The following is a 25,943-nucleotide window of genomic DNA, read 5'->3' on the forward strand; positions in this document are numbered from 1 at the left end:
GAAGACCTAAAATCCGTGTGCATCTGTCTGGACGAGGCTGTGGAAGTCGTCTAGGACCGAAATCTGCGGAAAGAGCTTGCCGACCTATGCGTCGAACGGCGGGAAGATAATCTTAACATGGTATCTTATCAAAGAACCTTTTCATAACATCCTTTCATGAGATCTTGCCAAGATATCTCTTATCTTATCTATTGGTATCTTATTACGTAACTTTATATTGTTAACCCTTATCATGACATCCCATTTATAACATCCTAGCATGGTATCTTTTCTCGGAAGTCTATCCTGGAACCTTACCATAGTATCTATGGGAAAAGTGTATTAGTGACTAGTCTTATCTTATCAATTATAGACGTTTCTTCATGATAGAAGATAGTTACGTCCTAAGTGTATCCATGTGTTTTCAAATCCTTTTTTCCCTCGCCTTTTCATCGTTGGTAGAAGTAAGATTCTCTTTAAAAAAAAAGAAACTATAAAATTATATCAATCAATTATATTGATTTGTATAAACATGCAATCTTGGTAGGAATCTCCACATGTAGCCCAGTAAAAGCACGCAGACTGCACTCATCTCAATAAAATAGTTTCGTTTGTCTCTCCACTTTTTTTTAAAACTTCATTCTAAGTTATTAATTTTTTAAAACTCAAAAATGAATCGATATAAGTTGGCTACAAAATGTAGAATCTATATATTACAAATTACATCTAAGCATAAACAGGGACATATTTAAGGGAGGGCAGGTTTGGCTACTGCCCAGGGGCTTCCACAGTAGAGGAGACTACACAATAGAGATGTATAAAAAAAATATCAGAATTTTGACGGGTCAGAAACCTGTACGTTTCTCTGGGTTTTCTTTATATCCTACCTTCATTTCTTTTCGCATTTTTACCGACAATACTTTTAATCCTACGCTTGGCGTCACTGTCGTGGTTAAGAAGTGTCGTAATATATAAATGCAGATCTGGATTTACGACAGTGTGGTCAACCCAAGGCTTTAGCCTTACCCTCCACAAACTTTAAAAATTACATTTTTGTTTACAAAAATATACATAATATTACCCCCCCCCCCCCCTAAAAAAAAAAAAAAAGAATGAAAATGAGATTAAATGTAAAAGTACTCTATTTCTTTCTACTGAAATACGGCATGCTATTAAATGCAAGCAGCCTTTTAATCTTTATTAATAAGTTAATTTTTGTAAAATCTTTCGACAAAGTGTATTGGCTTCCACAAAAATCTTACCTTTGGACTCCACTAACTGAAATCCAGCCCTGGACCTACATGATCCAGTTGTGCTATTAGTCGTGTATATGTATATCAAACTCAAAAAAGGGGAATATGAGTACTCCCCCCCCCCCCCCCTCGCCTGCAGAAGTAAGATGGCGCCCGAATAGTTGGTTGAAATTCTTATCCTGACCGAGCGCTACATTTTAGTTGACCAAAGATGACTGCACTGGGAATGCTGCTTTCTCTGCACCAGCCAAAAGATCTTCAATGGAAGAGGAGAGGTCGACACAAAAGTATTCTCCCCTAAAACACAGCCAATCAGACGACACTTGAGTGTCTTAATGCGATAAGGGCATAGCTCAATGAGAGACTGTATAAAAAGGACAATGGTTCATCTTATTGTAAGCTTCAAGAATCTCGAGATGACTTTGCATTAAGCACTAATGACAGTAACAGAAACAATAAGCCGTGAGGTGCATTTTTTGTGTAAGTTCGTTATTGATAAAGATCTATTTGGCTGGATTTGTCCGATTATTAATAATAATAATAAATAATAATAATAATAATCTTTATTATCCGTAAGGAAATTTGTCTTACAATGTGTGCATTACCAAGCAAAAAACATTATAACTATAAGAAACCAAAGTGTACATTCACACCAGACTCACTCATAATTTACATGTGACAAAGTTTGTACCAGATTGTTCTTATTTAATGATTTGATTGCCAGGGGAACAAAAGAGTGTTTGTGTCTGTTTGTCTTTGCTATCGGTGTCTTGTATCTCTTTTGTGATGGTAAAATCACAAAATCCTGACACAAAGGGTGATTCTTTATTTCAAGGATCTTGTTAGCTTTTTTATAGATGTTTTCCTCAAACAACTGCCCAAATGAGGTTTATTTTTTGCCAATGATTTTGCCAGCAGCATTGAAGATTCTATTAAGTTTATTCCTATTTTTAATGCTCAGATTTGCCTTAACTGGAGATTTTATTTAACAATGGTTTGCATGCCATATTTATCATAGGTGGCCATAGCAGTAGGCACGAGTTGTATGCTGGGACATACCTTAAGCTATCTTTTGTTTTACTTGGTCAGGAAGGGTCACATATACCCACGTTTATTGTATTTTCTATAACATGGTAATTAGTATAACTATAAAGAGTTCAACACTATTAAATAAGAAGTCTTTGATGAGGTGATCTGATTTCAAAAACAATCCACTACGCTATATTTCAGTATGTAACATATTATCATGGAGGCTGGGTGGTTGAGTGATAAAGCGCTTGGCTTCCGAAAAGGAGGGTCCCGAGTTTGAATCGTAGTGAAAACTGGGATTTTTTAAATATCGGGATCTTTAGAGCGCCACTGAGTTCACCACCCAGATCTAATGAGCACTTGACATTAGTTAGGGAAAAGTAAAGGCGGATGGTATTTGTGCTGGCCACATGACACCCTCGTAAACCGTGGGCCACAGAAACAGTTGACCTTTCTATCATCTGCCCTATAGACATGGTCTGAAAGGGGACCTAAAAATAAAACATTATTATAGTACTGCGGTACATTATAATGTGTAGCACAGATCTCGCATATGTGTACGACAATTTGGTGGAGGCATAGGTATCTCCATATCGCATGACCTCCTTAGGCGCGGGACATTGGACGTCCTCCCCTTTTTTTCGCCACCCTCAAAAGGCCGCCTTACAATAATAGATAAATGTACTACTGTAGTTATTGTGTGTGTAGGGGGGGGGTTGATTTATTATGAATAGAAAATGTTGTTTTAGTATCAAAGTATCAGCATCTAGCGTAAAGACAACCGGATATCACCAGCGTGCGATAGAACTGCAGAAGGCGCCAAATTTTTCGAATGTGATCATTGGGCGGCTACGTTTTCACCGTTTCTGCCCTACTATCTTGTTACGCTACTAAGTCAATCTAGTTCACATTGCACCCTGGGGTGTCATGGATAATGGTCAACCGTTGTTTCCAGGGATCGAAGACACTCCAAAAAAAAGTGTAGAGTCTCCCACTGAGGCACTGTTTTCACTGGTCATCTGGTGCCCGCAATTAACATAACACTGGTAGGGCGTGCACCGCGCGTGCCATTGCATTGATGGTGAGAGCAGACGGGAGAGCAGACGAACTGGTAGAACTCTACTGAGGGCTAATAATGGCGGGAAAAGTTTGATTTGAAAAGAGTTATACCCAATACAGACAAACGTTACTTCCATCTACACGTACAACCAATCGTCAGGTTTCTAACATATCAGACAATATCGAGTATCTATTTAACCCAGGCTATGAGTATCAAATATCCTCCTAACGCAATCAAACAATGATTATCAAATATCAACGATTAATATCAATAACAATTAACGCTAACCTAAAGCTATCACTATTACTAAATTGGTACAGTAGAAAATATAAGAATATACCACGGGAACGCAATTATCTCTATGATTTGTTTTAAAAGGATAAGTTTGGTCGTTGTTACAAAGCTTATATCAACTCTGTCTGTCTGTCTGTCTGTCTGTCTGGTAAAAAAATGTGTACACGATATTTCTCCCATATCCATTCTCGGATCAAGTTGAAACTTCGCAAAATTATTCATTGACATTGACAAGACATAAATGAATAAAAACAAGGTTACAAAGACAGTTTGTGTGAAAACACAAACTCGTAATGGGCCCCCGAAGTGGTCCACCCAGGCAGGTAAAAAGGCAGGTTTCAATATTTTCAGAAAGAACATCAGAATGAAATTCTATCAAAGACAAATGACAGAGAAGAATGAAGAAAGAAGGTTGACTGATCTTGTGTGGTGCCCCAGTGGTCCAGCAGACCAGAGGATAGGTGAAAGTGAATGTGAAGTTGGATGTGAACCTGGCCTAACTGATGTCTTATAATGAATATCTAATTGATCTAATTGTTTTGTAAAGGGTCAATTTCTTTTTCAAATCCTCAAGAAAAAAACGATTTTAAAATTACCTTTAGTTAAGTCTAGTATGTCTCTATGCGCAACACTGCAGTTCACGTAATAATAAGAAAAACTACTTAATAATAGTTGTTTTAAATGTCCAACCTATATGCATACTATAAAAAAAAGAAAACTTATTTTTCTGTAAATGTAGTAGTTAGTATGATAGAACTTACATTACTTAGCAATACAAATGTAATAAAAAATTTGCATAAACAAGTTTTAAATATTGTTTAATAGCGGCTCCCTTCATTAGAGCCTCCTGTGTTTGTTACTATTAATAGTGAATAGTTGTAAAAGTGGTGCATTTTTATGAAAAAAAAAACTGCTTGCATTGGCGATTTAAAAAATTAGATTTTTCTCTTTCAGAAAAGAAAAGAACAACCGTTGCATCAGAACTTTTAATGTTCTGAAATATTATGGTGTCAGATTTTCACTATCTTTTCTAGTTTACGAGATCTAAACGGGACGGACGGACGAACAGACATTCCACACAAAACTAATAGCGTCTTTTCCCCTTTCGGGGGCCGCTAAAAATAACCAAATAGTCATTTGAGTTCTGGTAATTAATTATTTTGTTTGATACTTACACAATGGAATCTAAGTATTCAGTATTCACAGATATGACTAAATTTGCTGGGTATAGTCCCCTTAAATAGTTGTTAACGCCATTGTGGACTTCTTACCCTTACATAAGCTATGTGTCTTTAATATAATATATAGTATTCTTTATATTTTGCTAGTTTAAATGACTATAATTCAAATCCTCGGTTGTAAACATTGAGTCAATTCTCGATATTTAAGAACCTTACATCTAAATGAGAACTTTTAGTATAATTTTCTCTCTCTCTCTCTCTCTCTCTCTCTCTCTCTCTCTCTCTCTCTCTAATTGGTTGGCCCACCCCCCTCTATAATTCAGCTTTAAAACTCGTTTTCACATTTACAAAACAGATTCCTAAACGTCTGAACGTGTATACAACAATAATAACAAAATAAAACAAATATCATGTAATCATGTGGGCTTGAACACTGAAGGCTCTCATCAGAGGAGAGGGGAACTCAAGAGGGTTGCAGGGAGCCACGTTTAGGGACTTTGGGCTGACTGCCAACCAATGACCACATCTAGAGTTAATTGATGATGTGCAAATTAGGTCAATGACAAGCCAATGAATCCCGCGCCACAGAAGAACGTAACGCAAGGGAAATAATAACATTATTTCTATTCATGTTTTTAATTCCCTTTGACTGAAAGCAAATGTATACATGCATGAAGAACGATGGGATTTTATTTTAAGGACCTGGATTTTTTTTACCCCCCCCCCCCCGGCTTTTTCTACCCCCTCTTCTCTCCCCCACCCCCTCACACACACTCACTCCACGACACGATTTGATTTGACATAATCACAAACTGAATTCGTACAAGGCCTTGTGTTTTCATTTCAAATCTGCGTACTTACAGCTAGCACGTCAAGATAAAACATAACTATACAGGTGACTCGCTTAATTAGGAATAGTTGGTTTGAACTAATTGTTTGATTTGTTTTTATAGATTCGTGTATTGTCATCCACAAAGAATAATCGGGCAAATTTTTAACTTAGTCCTAGAATGGGAAGTCGGACAAATAACGTGTTAAAGATTTCACCCTGACAGGCAGGCAGACAGACAGACATCGTGAGTTGATATAAGCTTTGTAAAAATGTGTGTGAGCTCCACTTGTCTCATTAGTTGTTACATGAACTGTTTATGGATGTGTTCGTCCAGAAAGAACTGGCGCCCTACCAATGCTATACCCTTACTCCCTGCATTTTTTTTATTATTGAAAATTAAAATTGGCACAGAATAAACTAACTTCATAGGAAAAAGAGAGAGAGAGAGAGAGAGGGAGTTGAGAGAGAGGGGGGAGATTACAATTATGTTTCAAAACGTGGACAATGTCTTTTATAATGTTGGGGGGGGGGGCGGTTCATAAATGGAGTCATTTGTGTATGTACTAGATACGGAAGTAATTGATAGGCCCTGATTTTCAAAAAGCATCTAACAATTTTTGTGCCTTTTTTTTAACACCATGAAATCAAATTTCTAAGTTGTTCCGCTTGTAGGATATTGCTATTTTTTAGTTGGCACCAGTGTTCCTTCACTGTCACGTTCCGAACAGGATTTCTTTTTGTATGTTTATTGGAACACTTCTCCTCATCCTCCTGTTGACGTTTTAGAACATTTTTTCTTTATTTTTGTAGATATTATTATACGCCCTCCACATTTCTCTATATCACTTCCTCTTCTTTTTCTCTTTTACACTGCTACATTTCTTAAACAATGCAAAGAGTAAAAGAAAAAAAAAGTAAATTTTCCCTTTCAGACCTTGCGGTTGATGACTATGCATTCAACATCAAAATTGAAACTAAAGCAGATACTTTAAAATTAATCAACTTCTATCCAGAAATACACAATATTGTTGAGAATTTTAAAAGACAAAATCTAAAGAAAGTAATATAAGAAATTTTTTTTGAGTGGACATTGTTAAGGGGAGACTACAATGAATTTTATCGAACCTCGATCTTGCAGCGCCACAGAGTTTGAAATCGTTGTATTATAATAATAATAATATTAACAGACACCTTCAAGGCCCTTAACATTCCTAGGAACATCCTCGTTGCCTGTCAGAGGGCGGTACTGCTGCAGACCTGCCACATCACCAGAAAATTCCTCAGTGGAAACTGTTAAAGGGACTACGATGAATTTTGTTTCACTTTAGCGAAACTCGACCCTGGCAGCGCCAGAGAACGACTACTCGTTCATTTCTAACATAATAATAATATTAATAATAATAATAATAATAATAATAAATAGTCCAAAATATAATTTGGCTGTCTGTTTCTCTCTCTATCTCTCTTTCTCTGTATGTGTGTGTGTGTCTGTCTGTCTGTCTGATTTTTACTTGGGAGCAGCCACCAAGGGCCACGCAATAGGTTAATAGCGTTTGACACTGAGAGATCCAGCCCCTTCGTGCCTACGGTTAGCAGATAAGAATGAATGTGCTAAAAGAATCGTGCCCATAAATCCAGTAAGCTTAATTGCAAGTTGGTGTTATAGAATGACTCGATGGAATCGAGTCCTTGAATTCAGTCAGCTTAATTACAAATCGGAGTAATAAAGAATGAATCTAATTAACGAATCGAGTCCATGAATCCAGTCAGCTTAATTGCGAATTGGTGTGGTAGAAATATCAGATCTGGCTATCATTTGTTCTGCATCAGTTTACATACTTGAAAATTTTGTTTTGTAGCTTTCACATCTTACTTCTGGTTTTTATTTTACTTGATTGACCAATCACAGAGCACATTTTTTAGTTTTGAGATCTCAATGGGGTCAAGCCATGCTCTTTTTATGAAAACGAGGCTGATTTCGGAAAAAAATATTTCAAAGCAAAGAATAGTACAGACTAGGTGCTCATATAGACAACACAATTCACACAATATGATTCATAACACAGAGAGAGAGAGAGAGAAGGTGAGAGAGAGACAGAGAGAGAGGTGTAATTTAATTCACTTATAAATTTGATTCCGCAGTGCTAAAAAAAAAGTGCATAAAAATTATTAGATCCTTTTTTGAAATGCATTTGGTTCAACGGATACACAGATGACTCCATTTATGAAAATCCCCTTTGCGACCTATTCTGAAAGACCTTGTCCTCGTTTTGAATCATTCAAACCTTGCAGCTATGCGCAAACATGGGAAAATTTTCGGGAATCAAACCTGAGGAAAAATCAGGAGCCGGCGATCCTTTTTCATCTTGCAGCACACAGTGGTACACACTGGCAGAGCCTACAACGCGGCTGATCCCGAAATGTAGGCCTATCGGCCCATGTCGTTCTTTTGGATAAATCAGCTGCAAGAAAAGTGATGGGGGGGGGGGGAGAGAGGACTGTTGTGTGGGCGACATCGTTACGACCATAGGTAATACCCAAGCATTCATCTCATTTCCTTGAGATGATCTATCGCGGCTTTGCGTCTGAAGGAGGCCATATGATAGTTCTAGCATTCATCTTATTTCCTTGAGATGATCTGTCGTGGTTTTGTGTCTGAAGAAGGCCATATGTAGCTCTAGCATTTATCTCATTTCCTTGAGATGATCTGTCGTGGTTTGCGTCTGAAGGAGGCCATATGATAGTTCTAGCATTCATCTCATTTCCTTGAGATGATCTGTCGTGGTTTTGTGTCTGAAGAAGGCCATATGTAGCTCTAGCATTGATCTCATTTCCTTGAGATGATCTGTCGTGGTTTTGTGTCCGAAGAAGGCCATATGTAGCTCTAGCATTTATCTCATTTCCTTGAGATGATCTGTCGTGGTTTGCGTCTGAAGGAGGCCATATGATAGTTCTAGCATTCATCTCATTTCCTTGAGATGATCTGTCGTGGTTTTGTGTCTGAAGAAGGCCATATGTAGCTCTAGCATTGATCTCATTTCCTTGAGATGATCTGTCGTGGTTTTGCGTCTGAAGAAGGCCATATGATAGTTCTAGCATTCATCTCATTTCCTTGAGATGATCTGTCGTGGTTTTGTGTCTGAAGAAGGCCATATGTAGCTCTAGCATTTATCTCATTTCCTTGAGATGATCTGTCGTGGTTTTGTGTCTGAAGAAGGCCATATGTAGCTCTAGCATTTATCTCATTTCCTTGAGATGATCTGTCGTGGTTTGCGTCTGAAGGAGGCCATATGTAGTTCTAGCATTAAAAAAAGAACTAAAATACATTACAGTAGGGCCTATCAGGAAATGAGAATTCTGGGATGCTGTTGTTTTCAATACTTAAAACTAGAAACCAAGCGTTTCTTTAGCACCAGGGTTACGTGAACTGTCACACAGCACAGAAGAGAAAGAGAGAGAGAGAGAAAGAAAGAGAGAAGAAGATAGATAAGGTAGAGTTTTAAAAAAAGAGAAAGAGAAAAGAAAGAAAAAGAGATACAAGAAGCGAGAGAGAAAGAGAGAGATAGAAAGACGTTGGAAGAGAAAGAAATAAGAAAAAAAGAGAAAAAGATGAAGACAAGGAGAAGAGAGAGAGAGAGAGAGGAAGAAAGAATAAATGAGAGGACTAGCATTGCTCTCTTCACCACGTTCACGTGACCAGCCTTTCTTATTGATGTTAAACATTTAACCGTTTTGCTTCGCTGCACATGAATTCACCTGAAACTAATTAACATTATCTAGATGACCAGGTTTTGGGATGCCTATTCAATGCATGCGGGAAATGTGTGTTTGTGTGTAATGATCTGGTGTTGTTACAACTTTGGTAACATGTTCGCAATATTAGAGGTAGTTTTGTTTAAACAAGAAAAGGTAAGCGGAAACTCAAGAGTCTACAGCAACACTGGGCGTCTGTCGTGTTGGGCCAACACTGGACTTCTGTGGCGTTCGGCCAACACTTGACGTCTATGGTGTTTGACCAACACTGGACGTCTATGGTGTTGGGCCATAACTGGAAGTCTATGGAGTTGGTCCAACACTGGGCGTCTATGGTGTTTGGCCAACACTTGACGTCTGTGGTGTTGGGCCATAACTGGAAGTCTATGGAGTTGGTCCAACACTGGACGTCTGTGGTGTTGGGCCAACACTTGACGTCTGTGGTGTTGGGCCATAACTGGAAGTCTATGGAGTTGGGCCAACGCTGACGTCTGTGGTGTTGGGCAAACACTTGACGTCTGTGGTGTTGGGCCATAACTGGAAGTCTATGGAGTTGGTCCAACACTGAGCGTCTATGGTGTTGGGCCAACGCTGACGTCTGTGGTGTTGGGCAAACATTGGACTTTCCTCTTTCTTTTTTTTTTTTTTAATTAACTATTTCATTTCGTTTCTTTTCCTACAAATACATGTACACCATTTTAAAGTAATATTTTAGTATATTATATCCACGCAATTCTATAATTTAATCTGTAGGAGGTTACTAGAGAAAGCAAAAGGTAGCCAATATGTTTACAAAATATTTAGACATTCATCGAATGAATGCAATAAAAGACAAGATACCAAACGGAGTTTTTGTTTTCACACAAACTTATAGGTGGCCATTGTGGGTCCGTTCTTTGGTAAGCAATACTGATTAAAGGCAGGTTTTCATATTGTTTAACACCACGGACATGAGGGTGAAATTTGCAAAACAATATTTGTATACACTAAGAACAATTGAAGGTTGTATACGTCACTGGGAGGGGGGGGATAATAAGAAAAAACAACAACAAAAAATGATTTGCAAACTCCCTTTATGCAATGCAAACTTTTAATTTTTATTGGATCGCACTGACCGATAGAATTGGTCCAGCTAGAAAATGTAAAAAAAAAATTTTAAAGGAACATATTTTAAAAAGTGGGAAATTGGGGGAACTGATGAGTGTCTGCTTAATTGTTGCCGACATCGTTTCAGGTTTTATCGCCCTTTAACTTTTATTATGTAGCATTCCTCTAGAATTTAATTTCTATTTGGGGTCACATTTACTGTTCATTGTTTCCCCTCCCCCACCCGCTTTCCCTTTCCGCTCCTCCCCCCCCCCCTCTCTTTGTCTCTCTCTCTCTCTCTCTCTGTGTCTCTGTCAATCCCGTCAGTCCGCTGATCTTTCCCAACCTACTTTACAGGTCACACACTGGCAGACGACAGGAGTAAATATTTCACATCAGAGTTGCCGAACTTGTTTTTCTTTTTCCTTAATGTGTGTTTATATTGACGGAGACAAGACATTTTGTGTTTTCTTTATTCTTCCCTTTTACCTTTAAGGGACAATTAAAAAAAAACAAACTTTCCTGTTCTCTCCCCCCCCACCTCTATTTAAAAGTATCTTTCATCTAAGTATAATGTTCTCGCTTGTATAGAGTTGAATAGCTGGTATTTATTTATGAGGTTCATTTGTAACTTTGAAATATTCTAATCGATGAAGTGAGGGGAAAAGGTTTCTATTTTTAAAGGGAAATTGTTTCACATCTCGTATTGTATTGAAGACTTGTGTAATTTAGATCTTTAGTGGCTTATTTGAATCCAATTATAACTAAGGATTAGTGCAGTTTCCGGTTTATTTAAGCAGGCGACTTATGTAATTTGTTTTTTAAATTTAGTTTCTTTTTTTGGTGTTTGGGTTTACTGTGCTTATGTTCTTGGAGACTACGTGATTAAAAGTTCGCTACATTCTGGGGGGGAAATAAATCTGTTTCTGTGTTTCACGGGGAATAGGCCTACTGTGTGACTTTTAGATCCAGTGTCTCGTGACGTAATGATGTCTGCACAGGAGGTCAAGGTGGATCACAGAGAACATTCACTAAGTATGATGTTAATTACAAGTTTATTTTACATCACTAAAGAGTTCCTAGCTATAGATCTCTCGTAAAAAAAGTTCAAGAAAATATGAATATTTTATAACAATATCTCAATAGTTGTCTAAGTATCAGCCAGAGGCGTAGTAAGCAAAACGTGTTCTCGGGGAAGGTTTCTGGCACACCCACCCCCTCACTTAGAAATATAGGCTTTGCTATAAAATGTGTTTAATAATAATATGACAAAAATAACCTTAGAAATATATTATTTAACAAAAATATCTACAATTATTTTACTTCCACAAAATACTCTATTGTGTTACGTGCTAAAAAAAAGCTCGGATACTCCTTGTTGTTTCTGAACTTTTAAAATCTATTTTTATAAAAGTCAATCATGACTCAGTCGTAAAAATATATTGAAACTAATATTAACCTGCATAAAGTATAGAATTATACAAAATCTTCCACTACATGGATGTAAAGTGATTTTTTTTTTGCGCCCCTTTGCGTGCCCCTTGTCTCCCCCTCCACTACGCCTCTGGTATCAACTCTTCATTATTACCGCTAGTTTGTCGCCCATTTTGTTTTTAAAAAAGCTTTAAGTCCTAGAGTCAAAGTCTAATACTTCCTTCATATTGAAATAATTGTGTCTCACAAACAGAAGAGCTCAGAAAAATGTTTAGTTCTGCAGAGCTAAAAACTATACAAACATTCTCATGCACCTTAAAAAAAACTCCTAGCTTGTCAACACTTTCTGTATTTTATACACCGGATACACCAAAAAGCTATCTATTTATGGAATAACCGCTATGTATGAAACTCTTCTATATAAAAGTCTTTATTTCAAACTTATCTTAGATATACAGACGTTCAAGGCATTTATTTTATTCATGTACTTCATACCAGTCTCGACTCTTGAAATTATTTGATAATAAACTAAAAAGCAGAACTTTGTTTGGTAGGAAACAAATGGCATTCTTGTCTCTGCTATGGGAATTGTCGAAATAGTCTTTGAAATCAAATGCAACTTGTCTCCACATTTCTTTGTGTCGCCTGACATTCTTTGTCTAAACCTGAAGAGTTAAGATCTGCATTCAAGTGTAAATGTGATTCTCTTTTCCTCACCAGCTATTTGGGAAGTATAATACTTGACACTAGAAATTCAAAAAACAAAACGCTATCACTCATCATGACTCATTCTTTTTTTCTTAAGTTTAAAGTTTATGGACTATTGTCGTATGATTGTTAGGCTTCTGGGATACTTGTGTTGCGAAAACATATACTGACAAGTCTAGACGTTTTATGAATCATCAGGCTATTTTATAATACCCCAGAAAAATCAAACATATCTTACTTCAAGTAGTTATTCTGAGATGGACAATTGTTGTCAAACTGAATTTCCATTTGTTTGGACCAATAAAATAATCTTATCTTATATCTCTCATATATATTGTCATCAATTTTGTGGTGGTGCTATATCTGCTTGAACTGTAGCTATTTTACACTGGTGGGGGGGGGGGGTAGCATCAAACTTGAAATATACCACGAACTGTATTTCTAACAAGAGGTCCGGCGGCTGAGTGGTAGAGCGTTTGGCCCTCCCAATAGTAGAGAAGACTGGGATTTTAAATTTTGGTTTAGGGCGCCTCTGAATCCACCCAGCTCTAATGCGTACCTCACATTAGTTGGGGAAAAGTTAAGGCGGTTGGTCGTTGTGTTGGCCACACGACACCCTCGTTAACCGTAGACCATAAAAACAGATTACCTTTTTATTCATCTGCCCCATAGATCGCAAGGTCTCAAAAGGAAACTTAATTTTTTTTATTTATGATATTTATACATTATTGAACAAAAGTAGTTCTTTCAAAGTATATTTAAATAAATTAGAAAACATTAGAACAATATCAATACGCTTAAAAAAAATTTTGGCTGATTTTCACACAATCTCCTCTTCTTAGAGCTAGATTTACTTAATATTCTAGTCAATAAAAGCTATTCTTGGGGGGGGGGGGGGGGCTTCAAAGCGTGACGTGGATATTTTCAATCAATTTGAAGAAAGAACGAAGAAAAAAAAATTGTATTCATAAGATGCCGCATATCTCAAATGGCTCAGGGCCTCATCAAGTCTAAGTCCGGCCCTGCCTCTAGTTCTTCTTGAAACATAGAAAATTAACATCTGTAATTAGAAATTGTGTCCCCCTTCAAATTCATACATCTTTGTATTTGTGCAGCGTTCTAAAATCTTGAACAGCTAAAAATAAGGTCTTTAGATCATCATTGTTGTCTGTGTCATTGACATAATTAGTCAGGGTTTTATAACGAAATAGTGTTAATTGTTTTTTTCAAAAGATTATGTTGACACTCAGTTTACATTTGTCAATACCAGTTAAAGACTCTATACGATTATGTATGATTACATTTACAGTCAAAACACTGTACGATTATGTATGACTACATATACAATAAAAGACTCTATACGATTGTGTTTGACTATATATGCAGTCAAAGACTCAATACTATTATGTTTGACTATATATACAGTCAAAGACTCTATACGATTGTATATGACTACATATACGGTCAAAGTCTGTACGATTATGTATTACTACATATACAAAGACTCTATTATGTATGACTACATAAGCAGTCAAAGACTATACGATTGTTTATGACTACATAGGCAGTCAAAGACTATATACTATTATGTATGACTACATAAGCAGTCAAAGACCTTATACGATTGTGTATGACTACATAATGCAGTCAAAGACTCTATACGATTATGTATGACTACATAAGCAGTCAAAGACTCTATACGATTGTGTATGACTACATATGCAGTCAAAGACTCTATACGATTATGTATGACTACATATGCAGTCAAAGACTCTATACGATTGTGTATGACTACATATGCAGTCAAAGACTCTATACGATTATGTATGACTACATATGCAGTCAAAGACTCTATACGATTATGTATGACTACATTTACAATCAAAGACTGAATACTCCTTTGTTTTTCACCTTTGTGCAGACGTCCGAAATAAATGACTACAGAAGAGTGTGTTGAGTCTGCTCCCTTGTTTTGCTCTCTTCCTAATCTTCTGACACCTGAAGGACGCATTGTAAAAAAAAAAGCAATGATAAATTGTTGTTGTTTTGCCCGAGCGGCTGAGCTCCATATACAACTATTAAGTGTGTCTCTAATCCTTACTTTATTAACTGTAGAAAAGTGTATTCATCAAGTCTTTCAGTAATTCAGTATTTTCAGTAAATAGTCGAAACAATGATAACAATCCCATGGTCCTTTCCGGTCATTGCAGGTGACAGTGCAGCAAATCAGCGTGTTGTAAGATAGAGAAAAAGTGTTCATGATGGGGGTCGTGACCCTAATACACCCCCCCCCACACACACACACACCTCCTCCTGATCAAAATAGATTGAACATCTCTATCATAACAAATAGTGGGGAAAAAACGCCTTAACTCTTTCTCTCCGTAATTATTTTCCACGTTCCGACGGAATTATTCATTTGGCTCATTTGTGTTTCACTACACTGTTATGATTAAACTTCAATAACTTTTTTGTATGTAATCAGGAAATGTTATATTAGGTATATAATTATAGAAGAATGCATATTCTTTTTATATAAAACACAAATTAAACTTTATAAAACCAAAAATTACTTTATTTTATGGTGTCAAATCAAAGTTGATATCATCAGTTAGGTGAGAGAGAGTTAATTTATAACGGATACAATTTTCTTAAAAAAAAAAAAAAGTCCGCTGTATTGTAATACATACATACACTAAAATTTAATAAGTCTCTCATCCATCCTATATATTTGTATGAGTTTCAAAAAGGTCTGTGATTAATTATTACACACACGTGATGCGTAGAAATACACACTATAGAAACTGGATCTGCGTAGTTATGTGAAACACTGCAGTCCTTGTTAATCTTCGGAATCAAAGACGTTACTATTGTTATTATTTTTATTCGTAGTGTAACTCTATAATCGTTGATGGATTTCAATTCAACAAGTTTTTGATCTCTTTTAAACCGTAACTAACAAGCGCTTGCATTTCAAATAGGCCTACCTGTCACGTAGTTATGCAAATTACAAGTGAATCAACCAAGGGCATTAACAAAAAGCGACATGCCTGAGTTCCCTGCCTGCTTCTAGTGTTTATGACACTAGAAAGGGGACCAGGCGTTGTTCTATATCTAATTCTTTCTATGTGTATATATTCTCTCTCTCTTCGTGTGTTTGTATCTCTCTCTCTCTCTCTCTCTCTCTGTCTCTCTTTCTCTCTCTCTCTCTCTCTCTCTCTCTCTCTCTCTCTCTCTATATATATATATATATATATATATATATATATATATATATATATATATATTATAAAGTAGAAAGTAAGGCGAATGTATGTATGTATGTCCCGCATATTAATCTAAACCGTTTCATCAATCTTGATAAAACTTGGCAGAAACGTTCCTTGGGTACTAACTGCAACCGTAACGCATGTATAGTAGCCCTAAAATAAACCTATGACTCTCAAAAAAAAAAAGTAGGCCAACTCTATTAAAGTATTAGTATTTCATGAATCTAGACCATGTGTACCATGTTAAGGTCGAAAGGATCTAGATCTAGATTTAATTTTTAAAACTACGTTTTGCACAGATAGTTTTTTACTGTGACACATGAAATTACAAAATATAGTCTATTGATTTCATTATTTAATAAAATTAACCATCAAATTTGTGTTTCAAAAGCATTTTTAGATTAATTCGTTACTTATATCTGCGAATTTAGACGTCCTGAAGTACTTTATAATCCCATTCATTTAACAAATCGGGTAAACCCGTTTTAATTGTACTGTTCATCTCGCGCTCCTTTCGTTTTTTTAAATATATATAATGAATAGACTATAATTAGTATTTTCATCTGTTAAAGTACAAAACTATCTTTGCGAAGAGAAGTTATAACATCTTAGAGTTGAAATAGAGTTTTAGACCTAGGAATATAAGGATACATTACATTACGGTATTGTCTAATGAAAGAATGCTCATCATGAATTCTACATTCGCAGATATATGGAACGAATTTATGTAAAAAATTACTAAAAATGCTTATGAAACACAATTTGAAGGATAATTATATTAAATAATGAAATCAATGGATAATATTTTGAATTTCATGTGTCAAAGTAAAAAACTATCTGCGCAAAGTGTAGTTCTTAAAATTAGATCTAGATCTAGATTCTTTCGATCTTTTCTCATGTAAACATTGCCTAGATCGATGAAGTTATAATGCTTTCATATAGCTGGTCAACTTTTTTTTATTGAGGGTTTTAAGTTTGTTTAAGGGCTACAATACATACACTACGGTCTAAGTTGGTATCCCAAGGAACATTTCTGCCAAGTTTTATCAAGATTGTCTAACGATTTTGATTTCTATACGGGTACATTTGATCGTGCATATATACATACGCCTTACTTTATATATTAGATATGAATGTAACGGCTTAACGTCTAAACCCATTTTCGCAAAACTACTTTTATTTTCTTAGCGAAAGAGAAAAACTTGAAAGGAAAATTAGCTAAGTTTAAGACTGTTTAACGTACATCTAAATCCAAATCCACAACATTAATAATACACAAACTAAGGCCCGCAGGCCGCGGGTAATGTCCGGCTAGTATATATATATATATAAGAAACATCAATAAATTATTTGTAAAATAATTATAATATAACATGTGCATTAGTATTTAATTGTAATATTTAATAGTTTTTTTTTAACTGAGACTTTAAAAAATACTAATAGTCCTGTCATTGTCAAATAGTCATCAACCACGCTCCATAACAGCCTCTTAATTAGTTACTATTCCTTTTTACGTGCGAGGTCATAAAGGGGGGGGGGCTTTATTTTTTTTTTAATCTTGACAAAATGACACTGGAGAAACTATGGAGGCCCCTTCAAGGACGGCACAGAAGGATGCCCTGTTTTCTAATCTCATAGGCCTCTGGCTGAACTTCTGGCTATTCTCAGTGAATACCTGACAGCGTATTGATACACGTGTACAACACATTGTCTGAAAAGTAAGAAATTAGAATGGCTTTGCGGCCACGTTAGGAATCGTCGTCTGTATATAGTTAGCTTATAGTCAACACATTGGCTTTAAGTTAAATGAGGGAGAAACTTCTTAAAAGTCTTGGATTTAGTTGTACTCTTAGTTTAATATTAGCTTAAAACCCAAATGAGGGAAAGACGCCCTTGTCATCTAAAAAGTCTTGGACTTAGTTGTACTCTTAGTTTAATATTAGCTTAAAACCAAATGAGGGAGAGACTCCCTTGCCGTCTTAAAAGTCTCGGACTCCTGACCTACTCTCGAAATGAGTAAAGTGTAGTGAACTCTGCCTAAAACAACAAGCGCTGTACGCAGAACTCGACGATTATTAACAGTTGACAATCATTCAGTTGTTTCCCCTTGTTTGACCTTTCTTGTCTATATTTGGACGCCAGCATCTCAATCAGCGTCCAGATATGGCGGTAAATGAGTTCTATTATTAACTGCATGTATATTTATTAGATGCTCATTGATTGTATTGATTTGTCAATGTGTTTATTAAACAACACAGGAGCACCAGTGTAAACGAACCTAGATATGCTTGAACTGAACTTTGCACCGAAACAAAAGCCGTGTAGAGCTACAATGTCGGTGTGTAGTTTCTTCTGCTCATTGTTTATGGCTGCCATTTTTTTTGAGTCGTCTAACTGCCGAAAAAACCTCTGCGAGAAAGGGCGAGACCTTCGACGTGGCAACCAAAAGCTCGTTGTCACGTTATAGGTCATGACGTTGGACCTGTGCCCTGGCAACGAGCTATTGGTCTAAACCGCCGGCAGGTTGCGACGTCACAGGTCAGTGTTTAGACCTTCTATGACGAATCGTATCGGACAGGGACACTTTTACATTCCATGGGATTTTTTTTTTCCATTTTAAGTTTTCTTCTTTCATTGCTTGGTGCAAGGTTTCAGCCTACTTTTTAGTTTTAATCTTTGCACTTAGCACCCATTAGAGCAGACAGGCTGTGGCGGATCAGCCACTGACTGGAAGAGGGTGTTCAGGTTTAGGCGGGCGGTATGTTTTTTGTTTGTAAAATGTTTTACATATTTCGGATGTTCCTTTAGAGTTGAAGATAGTTTACTTCCTAGTCCAAACCTCCCGCAGGACGACGGGGAATGGGAGCGGGCAGGGTTTGAACCCGGGACCATCGATAAATCCAAACGACAATCCAGCGCGCAAACCGCACGACCAGGCAGCCATCCTTATCTGATTAGTGAGTCGCGAAACTCTCCCACCGTCCCGTGCAATTGTATATTTGCGCGCCTTGATAATTTGTGTGTTGGCAAAGTGAAGATTTACTTAACGGCAATTCGGGACCGGCTTGTGAACTTAAGGCGCAGTGAACATTCTCTAAAGGGCAAGCTTCTCCTGACAGCTGTTATACTCCAATCAAAACTACTCTATCTCATGCGAGTTCACGCAGCTGCTCGGCTTTCCAGGCGCTCTTCAAAGAACTGACTAACGCTTAGCGAAACTTTAAAGCGTTTATTTACAAGGGGAAATGGTCGTCGAGTCTTCTCTGTAAGCGTCTCTATTGTCCTTCCCTCTCTGGCGTCTCTAAACATGATGTATTTCCTGTCTAGTTCTATCTACTCTTTTGGTCTCGAGATTAATACTCAAATGACTCTAAATCTATATCATTACACCAACCTAATGTTTGTGAAGATAAGACACTAAGCAACTGTAAGAATACAACACGAATAATAGCTTCTGTATTGTGTTTTTTTTCCCTACACTCAATTCTACATTAATATCATGTAAACACTAGATCAGTGGTTCCCAAACTTTTTTGTCTCGTAGACCCCTTGCCATGTTTTCTGGTTTTCCGTAGACCCCCTGCTTAAGTTATATTGAATTTTTTAAAATTCATCAATTTCAAATTACACATAATTTAAAACTACATTTTAAGTTGAACTATTTTTTTTTTATAATAATAATCTTTATTATCCGTAAGGAAATTTGTCTAACAATTTGTGCATTACACCAAACAAAAAACATAACTATAAGAAACCAAAGTGTACATCCACACCAGACTCACTCATAATTTACATGTGACAAAGTTTATATCAGATTGTTCTTATTTAATGATTTGATTGCCAGGGGAACAAAAGAGTGTTTGTGTCTGTTTGTCTTTGCTATCGGTGTCTTGTATCTCTTTTGTGATGGTAAAATCACAAAATCCTGACACAAATTAAAACCCATTATAGAACAGTTAATACGTATAGCATACAATCACTAAACATATTGGAAACTTTTTGTTTTTAAAGGTTTGCTAGCTCACCATCCGTTGCTACGGAGATAATTTTTCATATAGGGATTTGCTGTTTTATGAAGTAGTTCTGTAAAACATTAAATATTAATCTGTCTTAAGTATCACAGTAAAGTTTTCACTTGGAGCAGTTTTTCATGGATTTCTTGAGCCATAATAATTTGAATAGAAATAATACATCATTACCAGACATGGTTGACTCAGCCAGCTGTATAGAGAAATATGTTATTTTCAGAAATATGTTGTTTGCAGAAATATGTTGTTTGCAGAACTATGTTGTTTGCAGAAATTTGTTGTTTGCAAAGACGTACATAAGAAGAAAGAAATATTTGACTATATTCCAACAGAGCTCAAGAATTTATTGAGCTCTTCTATAAATCCATTGCCCTTACAACCAATGGGTCAGAGTTTGCATGGATGGTTCTCAGAAATCCACCACAAACGGAGCTGGAATACTCATTTAACGGCCAAATGGAGAAAAAACAATTTAAAAATTAAGTTCATTGTAACTAATGAGCTCTATGAACAACCACAGAGAAGAAAGAGCTAACAGCTACCATGTTAGAGAATCAGCGAAGTTCACCAAACAGTTTTTTTTTTTTCATGGCCGATATAAAAATAGTCCTTCAAAGCTTGACAAACTCTGATTCCTACTGAATAAAACACCTCATGATGCCTGAAATGACGTTCGGTAGTCACCTTGCCTGCTCGCATCTCCAGTCGGGAGGTTTGGGCTAGGATGTTTTTATCCACATAATCTGAAGGAACATCCAAAAGATTTTGTACAAAACATATTGTGTCACATTGTAAAGCTCAACAACAACAGCAAGAATGCTGTTCTCCAATTTTGAAATAGAAGGAAATAGAAGGCTGACACACTTGCCAAATGTGAGAAAACAAATACACACTTCAACATCGCACTCTATCCGGAAGAAATAAGGAAACTAATAGTCAAAAGTACAAACGAGAAATGGACACACTCTCATTCGATGACACCTTTTATAAACTATTCCGATAGGACCACCTATAATTTTTCACATCAGAACCGTTCACATCATAATGAAAAAACATATGTTCCAGAAGCTCAAAATTGGGACCATTGACTTTTGCCCTTTTGGAGTGTCACCAGAGAATGCCGACCATATCTTCAAAATTGCACTCTTCATCAAGAGGCCCAAAACAAGACACCGGCCACAGAACCCAAACATGAAATTCTTTTAATGATACAAGTTTGTGTAAGAGTTTGTACAATTTCTTCAACGGCTGCTAAAATAAATAATTTGCCTCTCGTGTGAGGTTTTCGGTATTTCTCTATAAGTAAAGAGATATAGTAAAACGTTCACTAATCATCATCTTCTCAATGTCAGGTCAAAGAGAGATTTGGTGGGTGTTTTTTGAACTTAATCTTTGAGTGTTTGAAAGTTTTGCAAACCTTTATCTTTTTATCAGGGTTGCTTCATCTCAAATGATCCTCCAGCTTAATTGGTTTCATAGCATCATAAAAAAAATGGCCCATTAACACTCTCTTGTTTGATTTGGAAGTAATGAAGTTCAATTTCAAATACTTAACGCTGTACAGTCTACATTTCTTTTGGTTCAAGTTATAACTAGACAAAACTACACTATTTAAATCTAGTTATTAAATTAAATAAAACAATTTTTCATTCAATCAGCATGATAAAAATTTTAAGGATCTCCTAAGGTACAAATTATAAATGTGTGTATGAAAAGATTCCAATTGTCAAAATTCAAGTCACGACATGCTGATTTGAGATTCTATATCGTAGACCCCCGTGCACATCTCATAGACCCCCAAATCCCTTTTAAACTTTCGTAGACCCCTTGGAAGTCTTCGTAGACCCCTGGGGGTCTATATAGACCACTTTGGGAATCACTGCACTAGATCAAAATTGTAATGTCAAATATCTGTTGTTTTTGTAAATAGGTTTTGAAAGGGGGCTAATCGCGTCTTTAAATGAAAAGAATATTGCACCTAGAGCCAAAATATAAATATGGTTTTTATAATAATTTTTTTTTTTTTGCTTTTTAATAACAAATACGTGTATAACATTTACTTCAAACAAATTTTTATCTATTTAATTATAAATCACCCTAATTGTATATGTAATGAACTATAATTATATAGCATAAATTTGCTGATGTATAGTACAAAAATATAAGTACTTGATATGCAACAATAAAATCACTACAAATAGTTTTTAATTCTGAAGCCTTAACTGGCATAATGGTAATGATCTTGTAAATAGCGTCTGGATTTTACGGAGATTTAATCATGAATCTGTAATCCTGATCATTAGTAGCGATCCAGACATTGAATTGTTAGGATAAAAGTCTACATGTCATCCTACATTGTGGCTTGATACATCAATGGAGTGCAAGGCCATTCAACAGAATAGATTATTTTGCATCCAAAAAAACAACTACCGATATAGTCTGGGATCAGCGGCGTCGCAAGCTCTGTCAGGATGTATCTCTGTGTGAAATAAGCTGCCTAAGGGTCGCCGGCTTATAATTTTTCCTTAGGGTTGTCTCCAGAAGCCTTTCTCTTCCTTTGGGTATAGCAACAAGGCAGCAGAGGTTTGAATTCTCCTTCTCCTTGGTGGGTAGCCAGCTAAGGCTATCAAGCCGTGACCTCCGTGAAGGCGCCGATCAAGCTAGTTGAACAAACAAAGCCAGTTGTCCAGGATAAATTTAATGATTGCCTGATAACCCTGATTAGACGATTACAATTTCAAAATGTAAAAAAGGACGCATGCACAATTTGTGAGACAATTTCCTTATGGATAATAAAGATGATTAGTATTATTATTATTTATTTTTATTATGTTAGAAACGAACGAGTAGTCAATCTCTGGCGCTGCCAGGGTCGAGTTTTGTTAAAGAGAAACTAAATTCATTGTAGTCTGTTTCCACCGAGGAATTTTCTGGTGATGTGGCAGTCTGCAGCAGTACCGTCCTCTGACAGGCAACGAGAATCTTCTTAGGAATGTTAAGGGCCTTGAAAGTATCCGTAAGGTCAGTTGTTATTATCCCCTCGGTTGATATAACAATGGGGTATATTGTTCTTTTGGATAACTTTTATAAACGCTTGATTTCCAAGCCTAGGTTCCCATATTTTCTTGGGTTTGCCCAACTCTATGAAAGTATTATTATTTCATAAATCTAGGCCATGTTTACCATGTCAAGATCGAAAGGATTTAGATCTAGATTTAATTTTTAAAACTACACTTTGCACAGATAGTTTTTTACTTTGACACATGAAAATACAAAATGTAGTCTATTGCTTTCATTATTTCATTATCATATTTATTATTATTTCACATACAGAGATTTATATTAGAGAGGACATGTATCTGCTTATCTAACTAAAAATTAGGGTTTGTATAAAATGATCATAGAATGATAATGAGGCTTATAAATTGGGCGTGCCCGCTCATTAATCAAAAAAACTTGTTAGACCTCCAGTTTTTTAGCTTTGGAAAATATATTCGCAGAAACATTTCACATCATACTGTGATAAAAATATCTAGATCTACTTTTGTATTTATTCATCCGCCATTTCTTCCCACTTTCTTCCTGCCTTCTTCCGGTTCCACTTCTTTCCTGTTGAGGTGAGTTGGTCGATTTTCATCAATGGCGGAATAAACTATTAACAGTTAGTTTTTTGGTGTATCCGGTGTACAGAATAACGGAACTGTTGAAAATCTGTCTTTTAAAAATGATTATAATTATTTATTAGTATTTCACTTTCATTCTGAATTAACATTATCTGCCCTATAGACCGCAAAGTCTGAAAGGGAAACTTTTACTTTTTTTTTTTTTTTACATTTTTAGCGGCCCCCTAAAGGGGAAAAGACGCTATTAGTTTTTTGCGAAATGTCTGTCCGTCTGTCCGTCCGTCCCGTTTAGATCTCGTAAACTAGAAAAGATATTGAAAATCCGACATAACAATATTTTAGACCATTCAAAGTTCTGATGCAACGGCTGCTTTTTTTTTTTCTGAAAGCGAAAAATCTAATTTTTAAAATCAGTTATGCAAGCAGTTTTTTAAAGAGAAAAAGCTAATTAGTATGCATTATAAGTTAAATCTAATTTAAAATGAAGAGTAATCTTATAAATTTCATTTTTCTGAACATTCTTTTTATTGCGGAAATTTTTTTTGATTTTTTTTTTTGAGGATTCGAAGAAAAAAAGAATAAGAGATTGAGCCTTTTCAAAACAATTAGATCAATTATAAGACATCAGTTAGGCCAGGGGAGGTGCGGTGGTTGAGCGGTAAAGCGCTTGGCTTTCGAAGCGGGGTCCCGGGTTCGAATCCTGGCGAAGACTGGGATTTTCAACTTTGGAATCTTAGGGCGCCTCTGAGTCCACTCAGCTCTAATGGGTACCTGGCATTAGTTGGGGAAAAGTATAGGCGGTTGGTTGTTGTGCTGGCTACATGACACCCTCGCTAACCGTAGGCCACAAAAACAGATGAACTTTACATCATCTGCCCTTTAGACCACAAGGTCTAAAAGGGGAACTAGTTAGGCCAGGTTCACATCTAACTTTACATTCACTTACACCTATCCTTTGATCTGCGGGACCGTTGGGGCACTACATAAGATCTGTTAACCTTCTTTCTCCATTCTTATCTCTCATTTGTCGTTGATATAATTTCATTTGGATGTTATTTCTCAAAATATTGAAGCCTGCCTGGGTGGACCACTTTGGGGGCCGATTTTGAGTTTGTGTTTCCACACAAACTGTCTTTTGTAACCTTGTTTCAATCTGACTTAACGACCTGTTTAAGAATGAATATGCAATTGACTAGTACGATCGAAAGACAAATAATTGAGAAATGCCAATGTTACATAATTATTTCTTTTACATGTCAACACAAGAATCAATTAAATAAAAATTAATCAATAAGCTAATTAACTATTGGTAATTAATTATTTTGTTTGATATCTCGAACAAGGGAAAGACAATTTCCTTGACAGGTAAAGTGGTATAAGTTGAATAACTCCCCTTTATTGTTTTTGTGAAGAAAAAAAATGTGTAAATAATTATAAATAACTATAAAATCTAATTTCATAAGCAGATCCCTGGCACACTGATTACCGTATTGGCTTGAGGAGGCTGAGAAGGCATTAGCCCTCGAATTCAAGAAGCCCACGTTTTTTTTTAATAAATACATTTGAAAAGCGACCACCCAGAAACCCCCTTCTTTCTCGCCTCTGCCTCTTTCGAACTGATCTAGACAAGTCATAGGCTCATAGAGTATTTAGAAAGCTAGCATAAAATTATGCTAAACAAAACAATTGGTAAACATATTTCTAATCACACAGATTTATTATTGTTAGTCAAGATCTATTACAAATTTAATGACTGATCCAAACTAATTGATACAACTACACCCATTATAAGCTTTTTTTTAAAATAGTATTTTGTATTTTGCTTGTTATATATTTCAATCTGTCTTTTTTTCCCCAGTGGAACGCTTGATGGCTGACCTAGGTCAAGGCTGCTACTTGGAGAAACTCAAGCCTCGTAAAAAGCATAAACGGAAATATTTTCTGGACTACAAAAACATGACTGTGTATTATGAGGGATCAAAACGTAAGAAAGTACAAGACACCAAAAGTGAGTACACTTCCGGTTATTTCCTTTAGAACATTAACATTCCTCACCCCCCTCTCCCCCGAATACGTCATGGAGAATCCACTGGGCCTTCTTGCTGACTGGTAGAAAGCACTTGGCTCTTTATCGGAGAAAATAACGTGTTCAAATCCCGGATGGCTGATTGGTCTGGTGGTTTGCACTCTGGACTGTCGTTCTATGGTCTCGATGGTCCCGGGTTTGAAACCTGCCCGCAGTCATACGTTGTCGTGCGGGGAGTTTAGTCTAGTAAATTATCTTCAAATCTGAAGAAACATCGGAAACTTGTACAACTTTGCATGTACTCGATTAGGAATTTGAACTTTAAGAGTGCCCCTGACTCCACCTAATAGATACCTGATTCTGTGAAACTGTTATTATATATAAAGTC

At 36.3% G+C, this 25,943-nt stretch overlaps 1 protein-coding gene across 6 annotated transcripts in view; it reads left to right on the plus strand.

The window, feature by feature from the left end:
• LOC106074676 (1-phosphatidylinositol 4,5-bisphosphate phosphodiesterase delta-4-like) overlaps window positions 1–25,943 on the plus strand; it is a 96,876-nt gene that overhangs the window by 43,390 nt on the left and 27,543 nt on the right. For 5 of the 6 annotated variants that reach the window (XM_056043354.1, XM_056043355.1, XM_056043356.1 and 2 more), the window contains one exon: window positions 25,388–25,537. In XM_056043354.1, coding sequence (XP_055899329.1) covers window positions 25,388–25,537 — 150 coding nt within the window. Of the gene's footprint in view, window positions 1–10,902; window positions 11,503–25,387; window positions 25,538–25,943 lie in introns of those variants that run through there. The other variant, XM_056043357.1, reaches the window with a different exon arrangement.

This window comes from Biomphalaria glabrata, chromosome 10 (assembly GCF_947242115.1).
Source record: "Biomphalaria glabrata chromosome 10, xgBioGlab47.1, whole genome shotgun sequence".
Lineage (NCBI taxonomy): Eukaryota > Metazoa > Mollusca > Gastropoda > Planorbidae > Biomphalaria > Biomphalaria glabrata.